Source organism: Enhydra lutris, unplaced genomic scaffold, assembly GCF_002288905.1.
Source record: "Enhydra lutris kenyoni isolate GAN:26980312 unplaced genomic scaffold, ASM228890v2 scaffoldscaffold22, whole genome shotgun sequence".
NCBI classification, from domain to species: Eukaryota; Metazoa; Chordata; class Mammalia; order Carnivora; family Mustelidae; genus Enhydra; species Enhydra lutris.
Window position 1 is genome coordinate 4,433,667 of NW_019154106.1, and position 8,578 is coordinate 4,442,244.

Genomic DNA, 8,578 nt, shown 5'->3' on the forward strand with positions numbered 1-8,578 from the left:
GAACATTTCTATCACTTCGAGGAACCCCGAGCCACACCCATCGTCCTCCTTTCCCTACCCCTTTCTAGCCCTTGGGAGCCACTGTCCTAGTCTCCATTTCTATACTTCTGTCATTTCTGGAATGCTGTATAAATGGATTCATATGTAACTTTCTAGGATTTTGTTCACTCAGAAGAATTCTCCGGCCATTCATCTGGGTTGGTGCACGTCTCAGGAGTCTGGCACTCTTTCTTGCTGGGTGGTAGGTGTGTGGTGAGGATGCATGGCCGTTTAGCCATTCCCCCACCGAAGGGCATCTGGCTGTTTCCAGTTTTTTGCTGTTATAAAGCTTCTGTGAACATTCGTGTGCAGGATGTTGTGTGAAGGTGCGTTTTCATTCATCTGGGTTAGATGCCCAGGAGTGTGATCGCTGGGTTGAATGGTTGAATTGCTACGCGTTTCATTTTTAAAGAAACTGCCGGTCAAACGCCGCCACGACGGGGGGAGTCAGTCACCAACACAAGCAAAACAGAGATCACACCCAAAGATCCAGAGAGGAAACGGGCCCGTGGCTGCGTCTGACTCACTGAGGACTGAGTTACGCCCGCAGATGGCGTCTGGGACCTGCTCTGCAGGATGGGATGCGGGTTGAAGACTTCCGTCTGCTGCACGTGATTATAATCAAGCCGCATCTGCTGACTCGCACTGGGGTCAGTGGGGACAGACAGACACATGGAAGGAAAGGACAACTGAAAGCCACTGCTATTTTTTTATTCTGCTGCTCAAAAGAATGACCGAAAGGGGGAGAAAGTCTTGACAACAAAACCCTAACGACACAGCATCAGAGCAGAGGGGACAAGACGGGTCACTCTACGTAAGTTGGCACAAGATTTTCCATCGGGTCCAAGTTTGACCATAGGCGCCGGGGCACAGAGGAGCCCGGCCGAGAGCGTCCTCAGGGCTGCTCGTCCTCTGCAGAGACCGCGGGCGGCAGGTCGGGCAGGTCGGGCAGGTACTCCAGGGCTCCGGCCTCTGCAGCAGAGGAATGCAATTAGCAGAGCCCTGACATCTGCACCAGGGACGGTGACAGCCCCTGGCACACATGCTGGAGCCCCCGAGCTCGCACCCCTGAGGGTCTCCCCGAGGATCAGCCCCAAAATCGAGAGCAACCCTTCCTGTGTCTCAGTCCTGATGACTCAAGTCTCCCACTTACGACGCGTTTGAAACTACCGGAAGTATAATTCCTGCTTGAGAAATAGAAATCGGAATCTCCGAGTGAAAGAAGTTCCATATTACAAAGTTGAAAACAGAGCAAACCAAAGAGCAAGACCGGGAGAGTCGATCTGGCCCTCGCGGGAAACGTCCGCAGCAGATTTCCGCGGCAGAGAGCTCGCCACAGGCTCGGCAGGGCTCCGACCCAGTGAACCTGCGTGTGGGTTTTGAGATCTCTCCGTCCTGCACAGTCTCCGTCCCCACGGATGGCTCCAGGGAAGAAGCCACAGGCCTCCGGCCTCCTGCCTCCCAGCCACCCTCAGCTCCTTTCACCAAGGCGGCCTGTCCAGCCAGCAAAGCGCAGGGATCAAAACCGAACCCAGGAATTCGTCTCGGCTCTGCCAAACTCACACAAAAATTGTAAAGTGCAAAACTTGTCGAACAGATGTCTCTCCTGGAGAATCCCAGCGCCCCTCCCCCGCTGTTCCCTGTCCCCGTCTCCCCATGCTCCGTTCCCAGGGCACTGCGGCCTCCGTCCCGACTTCTCTCCGTTGCCCAGATGACAAGCACCGGGCAGAGGTGTGGGGTGGAAAAGGGCCACGGGAGGCCTCGCCGTCTACGTGTCCACGGAAGACACCAGGTCTAGGATAGAGGCTGTTGGGACAGGCGTGCAGCCCGCTCTCCAGGAAGGCTCCAGCAACCCGCCTGTAATGCGGGTCAGCGGACCATGCCTTCGAGTCACGGGGTACAATGGCCTACCGGGAACTGTGGCCCGAAAACGTCCAGCACTTGTTACCCTGCCGGGAGGAATGGCTCCAGCGGAGGGAGAGGGATGGAGGCCCTCTCTCTTCCCGGTTCCCCTGCGGCTCTGAGGACCCCTTCCAGGGCCAGTGCTGGGGCCCGCCGCAACCCCCGCCCCTCGGCCTCTCTCCCACCCAGCAGTGGCGACTTGGGGAATGGGAGTGGAGGGCTGGTTACTTCCCGGGAGAATCCAGAGAATTCTACGGAAGCCTTCTCTGACAGGCTTTTTATGTGGGCAGGGTTCTAAGAAGTGGGATTTAAAATTGGTAACATTTCACGTACCTTTGAGATGCAAGAAAGTCAGAAACTCTATTATCGTGCGCATGGCAGCGTTCTCGGCCGGCGACCCGGCAAAGCCTCCTAGGAAACAGAATCGGCGTCTGTCGCCTGCCACACCGCGCTCTGGGTCCCTCAGCCTCATCGGCGGTGGCCTGGGCATCCGGAAGCCAGGGGACTGGCCAGGACCCCTCCCCAGGGCCCTGCTTAGCACAGCAGGGTGTGTGGGGGGATGTCTGGTCAAGACCAGACTCTTCTGAGGCCTTGAGCCTAGTGACTCTGCCTCTGTGGCCGCCCTGGGCCCCGACGCTGGGCCTTGGGCTTGTTCTTCCAGCAGATGGCAGACGTGGCTGGGCCGGGCTCAGGCCGGGATGCGGGAGGTGTGCAGGAGCCTGATACCCTACCACCGTGTGTGCCCTGGAGGTGACAGGCAGTGAGGTGACCCAGGTGCGCTCACCTGGCCTTGTCTTGTCTTCAGGAGGGAGTTCCCGCTTGCCGGCGAGGCCGGGCTTCTCGTGAAGCGATCTGTGGTTGTCGATGGCATCTGTTTGCAAATGGAACGAGAGGAAAGCACCTGACTGTCCTGCTCCTCACTCCCGGTACACCCTCCCCTCTCCCAAAGAGAGACGCCCCGGCTGGTGATAATCAGAGCACACGCACGACTGGACTGTGAGAATAATAATCATTATTATATTATTAATATAATAAGAATAAGAATAAGAATTTCACCACAGGGAAACCAGAGAAGCAGAAAGATCATTCTCTGTGGAACCACGAACTCGTGTCAGGGCCAGAGGCGTGGATCCCCCACAGCTGCTGGGCCTCTGCCAGAGGAAGGAGGCGAGCGAGAGGGAGCACAGCGAGCGAGAGGGAGGACGGCGCTCAGCAGAGCTGCCCAGGCCCCGGGGAGTGTGGGCGGGTGCAGCGCGGGGAGTGTCATGGAGGTCCCAGTGGTGCTGGCGTCTGAGCGGGGCCTCTCACGGAGACCAGAGGGGGTGGGGTCCTGTGTCCCCGCAAACACGGCCACTGAGGAATGAAGTTCAGACTAATCAGACTTACTCTTCCAAGACCCCTCTGGCAGCCGTGTGGGAGGTGGCCTGGAGCCAGCCAGAGAGACCAAGACAGCGGGACAGAGGGGGACAGGAAGGGAGACAAGCAGGGGGATAAGTGCGTGTGCACCTACCTGCGCATGCGTGTGCTCGTGCGTGTGTCCGCTGGTGCGAAAGGAGGGCATCATGACTGCTAGCCCAGCGGTCCCTCGAGAAACCCAGCCCGAGGCCCTAACCCAGTGGCCCGGCAGGGAGAGAAGCGGCCAATTTGGGGTGTTTTGGGGATGAAGCAGATGAGGCCACAGGACGGGGTCAGGGTGGCTCGGGGCTTGCGGCCGCTCGCCTGGGGGACTGGCATCTGCAAGGCTAAGCCAAAGAACACTGACTCCCTCTCCCCAGGGCCGGAGTTCAGGGGGACGCATGGCCCTCGGGGAGAACCGCGGTCCTTGCCATGGCTCAAGTGCGGTCACACTCCCGCAGCCGCCGTCGGACCGCGTCCCACACCGACAGACCCCGGCACCTCACAAAGCGCGCCCACGACCTCGTCTACACGTATAGCCTCTGCTGATCCAGCCTGACAGACGGACAGCTGAGAGTAAACAAGAGCTTGTTTTCTAACTCAGGATTCCTGTCTTCCTGAGGACTGTGTCTTCTGTATTCCCAAGTCACAGAAGTGTCTCTGCTAAAGGTTCCTTCTTTCTTTGGGGTCAGAAGCAGAGACGAGGACGCCATCCGAGGGACGGAGCTCAGGGTTCCAAGGCTTCGGGAAAATATGTGCCTTTGGAGCCCATCTGTCCCTCCTGCAGGCGAGGACACTCCACTCATAGTGACAGCACTATGTGTGGGGGACCCGCCTTGCCTTTGACCTGAGACCAGAGCACCCAGACGCCCTGCTGGTGGAAATGGAATATGCCCTACGCGTTTACCTCCTTTCCTGGTGCAGAAGGCGGTAAATATATAGGGGAGGGTCTGTTTTGTTTCGTTTTAGGGTGGATGACTGTCCCCAAACCAACCATGCCTGCAAGTTTGAAAGCTACGAGTGTGAAAGTGATTGGAAGGGAAAGTAAAAGGTCCCCCTTCTCCCCCAGTGCCCTCCTTTAGGATAATTAAAATCTGCAGGTGCCAGGACAGAGCCAGCACGAGCAGGAAGCAGAGTGCCGGCAAGGAGCATGGAGCGGGGGCATCCACACACGGCCCACGGGGCCCCAGACCTGTCCCCTTCAGGGCCTGGGCCACCTGGAGGCGTAACCTGTCTGCACACTGTCTCCCTATTCCCTGCTGCCTCCTGCCCTTACTAAGAACTGCAGCTGGTCTCCACGCCGCCACCACCCTGGGGATCGCTCGGCCCACGGGGTTCTCCGCATCGTGAAAGCCCTAAAGTCACACTGTGTCCAGACAGTGTCAAAACAAGGACAGGGTGCCGAGTCCCAGTCCACCCACAGGCTGGCAAGGTCTGGGAACTGACGGCAGCGGTGAAACCCCACACTCCGGTTCTGCACGCCGGCACACTCACACACGCACGCACCCCCCCATCCCGGCTGCACTTCCCAGCTGGTAGATTCATGGCACAGAGGTAAGGCCCAGGGTGGTCTGGGACCCCGATGGACTATGACAAGTCAACAACAGTGTCCTCCCATTCCGCACCGACCAGATCTGAACTTCTGAAGCAGAGAAAGTGCTAATGAGGCTGACGGTGGACACAGGTTCCTTCTGGAAACATCCCAGAACTTGGGTCATCTGGTGAGGGGTGTGGGCTCCTCCTGACGCTCCGTGGGGTCAGATGCAAGGCCCTGCCCCTAGCCCCGGACCCAGACTCAGTCATGCCCAGTGGGACTGTCCCATGTTCGTCACCTGACCCCACAGATCCACGTCCCACAGACCTTTCCCTCTCGCCGCTCTCCCCCTACCCTAGGCATTTGGGTCCTGCTCTCTGCCACACAGATCCCTGAGCAAGAAGGAGCAAGGCTAGGAGGAACAGATGGCGGGGGGGTGGGGTAGAGGACCCAGGAATTTGCCCATTTGCTGCGAGTGAGGAGTAAGGGCTCGAGTGAGGAGTAAGGGCTCGGAGGAGGCTGGGGGCCGGGCACGGGAAAGGGCGCCACGGACAGATGTGGCAAGGATTTGAATCCACTGATCCCCAACCTACATGGAAATCCATCCTGCCTGAGTCTCATGGCGCCCCCCCCCATCTCCCTTGACCTGACTAAACCCGGACTATCAGTGTGTCCGCGTGGGGACTGGCGGCACAGACGTCGTAAGAGCGGGATTCGCACAAACGCTCAGCGCGATGAGCAGGGTCGGCTCTGAGGGCCCGTGTGTCACTCACGTGGACCGAGAAGGTAGCCGGCACTGTTCAGGGTCCAGCCTCTCTTCTCCTTCACCTTAAAAGGGAGGAAAGGGTCATTCCCGGGGCTCCATGAAGCTTGGAAGACCGCCTCTGCACAGCCCACCCCGGGGGTCTGGGAAGCTGCTGCCCAGCTCAGATCCTCACAGAATTTACATCACAGAGTTTTAATACTCTTGTCACATACTGGGCCAAGTGACGTAAACCCTGAGAGCAAGATGGACGGGACAGGAGGCTCACCAGGCTTTCCAGGCATGACATGGGCTTTTGCACGCCCGGGGCCCACTTGAATTTCAGCTTTGCCCCCAAATAAGTTGTATTCCACAGGAAAACAGGACTGCTTGCTTTCCCAAAGAATTCTCTCTAGAGCTCAACCCCCAAACACGTGGGGCGCCCACTTGCTTCTGAGCCCTGGTGAGGACGCTGGCGTTGAGGGCACCGGCGGGTACCGCGGCTCCCTCCCGGGGTCACTGACCCGCGGCGGATGGAATGAAACGGGACTTGCCGGTAACGCGTCTGGTTTTCCTGGTTTAGATCCGGAGCTGGTCATGCGCTGGCAGAGGGGCCAGGCCAGGAGGATCCCGGAGCGTCTCAGCGCGAACCCCGCCCGGGGCTGCAGGACCCCGGCCCCCCGCGACCCCCGCGACCCCCGCGCCGCGCACCGGCGTTCGCGCCCCCCCCCCCGCCTCCGCCCGTCCGCGTCTGTGCGACTCCCCCTTAGCGGGGACACGCGCCGCGCACTCACCGGTGACCCGAGCCCGGGGGAGGCCGAAAGGGCCGCGGCGAGGAGCAGCCCGGCGAGCAGGAGGGCGCCGCCGCCGGACATCTGCGGGGGAAGGCGCGGAGCGGCCGTGGGGCGGCGGCATCGTCCCCGGGGCGCGCTCGGGCGGGGGCTCGGACGCCGGCGCTGCCCGGGGCTGGAGCGGCGGCAGGGGCCGGGGCGACGCCGACCGAGCGCCGTGCGACGCCCCCCGCAACCGAGCCGGGACGGGGATGAGGGACCCCCGGGAACGTCCAGGGGCGGGCGAGGCGCGGAGCGGCGGGAGGAAGGGGTCCGCCGCCCGCCGGGGACCCCGGGGCGCGCCGTACCTTGAGCTGCGGCGGGGGTCGCGGGGCGACGGGGGTCCCGAGGTGGCGGCGGGTCCGGGCGTCCGGTCGGGTCCGTCGGGTCTGGCCGGGCCGGGGCGCTCACCGCATGACGCGGCCGCAGGACCACGGGGAGGAAGCGAGGCGGCGGGGCTCCCTCGACGTGTCCGCGGCCCGGAGCTGCCGCCGCTATTTATGCGGATCGGCGGGGAGCGCGCGCCCGTCACCGTCCCCGGGCTCAGTGCCCGCCCCCCGCCCCCCCGCCGAGCAGAGCCCCGAGGCCGGCGGGAGGGACCGTAGCGCTGCTCCGGCGGGGGCGGCTGCGCGGTGGTCGTGAGCACCCGTGGAGGTGCGGGGGCGGCGGAGAGACCCCAAACCCCGCAGGGGAGCCCCCCGGCACCCCTGCAGAGAGGTCTCATCAGCCCTGCAGATAGCCCCCCCCACCCCACAGAGAGCGGCTGTCACCCCTCAGAACCCCCATCACCGCTGCAGAGTGCTCGTCACCCCTGTAGAGAATTCTCATCACCCCTGCAGGTAGGGCCCCCGCTCCCCCATCACCCCGCTGATGGCCTCCATCACCCATACACCGAATAGGGAGCCCCCATCAGCCCACACAGGGAAATGCCAAAAGCTGTGTGTGTGGGGGGGTCTCAATGACCCAAGTCATTACTAAGTCAGTGAACCCCACGCGCGTCACCCCCAATCCAGGTCCTAGCTGGGGAGAGGCCCCCACCCACACTGCATTCTCTTGCTGCAAAAGCTGAGAGCAGGGTCCTCCCCTGCCACACCTCCCTGGAGCATGAGCCCACAGTCCAAAATGGCCCCCTGGGGTGGTCCTGGAGCAGGGGCGGGGTGGGGTATGGAGCAGGGTCCCCCTGCCCTCACAGGTGCACCCTGGCTGGAGCGTGGGTTCAGCCTCGGAAGCCGTTCATGGCAGGAAGGCAGGAGGCCTCGCCTCCCCGCCTCCAGGGCCCAGTGGCCTGCTCTGTTTTGCCAAGAAGGGGCAAACCAGCCGGGCCGTCGGGCTGTCTCCGGGGGGGCTGACTGACTTCCGGCCTGGGAATGGTGGGTGTCCCCCTCCCCGACATCCCACAGGTACTGCCATCTCAGAAAGAGTCCCTGGCGATGTTCCCCGTGTCTCCCTGGTCCTGGCCACAGAGCTGTTTTGAGCGGGGTCTGGTAGTGGTGGAGCCCTTGGTGGGGGGGGGGGGGGGCTCTGGAGAACCCAGAGGGAGACAAGCCCCAGCTCCGAGGGGCGGGCAGGCGGCAGAGCAGCCGGAGGAGACTGTGCTGTGGCAGGGGGCACAGAAAGCACGCAGGAGCCAGGACCTTCTAGGCATAGTCTGTGAATCTTTCCTTAGCTTGGGCCAGGCCCAGACTGTCCTTTCCCCTGCTCACAGACATCAAGGGACGTACACACGAGAGAGGAACCTCCAGGCTCCCAAGGAAGGATGACACCATCTGCTGAAACCCAGCCGGAGCTCCTCCCGCCACCCGGCAGGACATCACTGGCCACTGAAATCCTTGGCAGTGGCCGACCCAGGGGGCCCCCTGCCTGTAGGTGCCTGGAGGCCCCAGTTACTTACCAGGAAGCCTCAACCCTCTCCCCACCCACCAAGCTGGACATTAGGTTGGTTGACGTCACTGGGGACCCCGGAGTGAACAACACACAGGACAGATGGCGTGATGATCCCACCCGGGAGGTGTCCTACTTTTAGTCTTAGAACCTTCCTACACACAGCAGGAGGGCCATTTGTCTCTGCCTGGACGGGGAAGGACGCAGGGGCGTTGGAGGACTGGAGTCAAGGCCAGCTGGCTGGGAAGGAGGAAC

At 61.8% G+C, this 8,578-nt stretch overlaps 1 protein-coding gene across 1 annotated transcript; it reads right to left on the reverse strand.

Annotated features, from left to right (window-relative positions):
* Window positions 1–734: 734 nt before the first annotated feature.
* On the reverse strand, window positions 735–6,795 carry LOC111150134 (galanin and GMAP prepropeptide). Its single transcript, XM_022507511.1, has 6 exons — window positions 6,751–6,795; window positions 6,407–6,487; window positions 5,644–5,698; window positions 2,726–2,812; window positions 2,275–2,352; window positions 735–1,011 (listed from the first exon to the last, which is right to left on the reverse strand). Exons 2-6 carry the CDS (start codon window positions 6,485–6,487, stop codon window positions 935–937), a joined length of 378 nt encoding a protein of 125 aa, XP_022363219.1. The 5' UTR covers window positions 6,751–6,795; the 3' UTR covers window positions 735–934.
* Window positions 6,796–8,578: the final 1,783 nt, after the last annotated feature.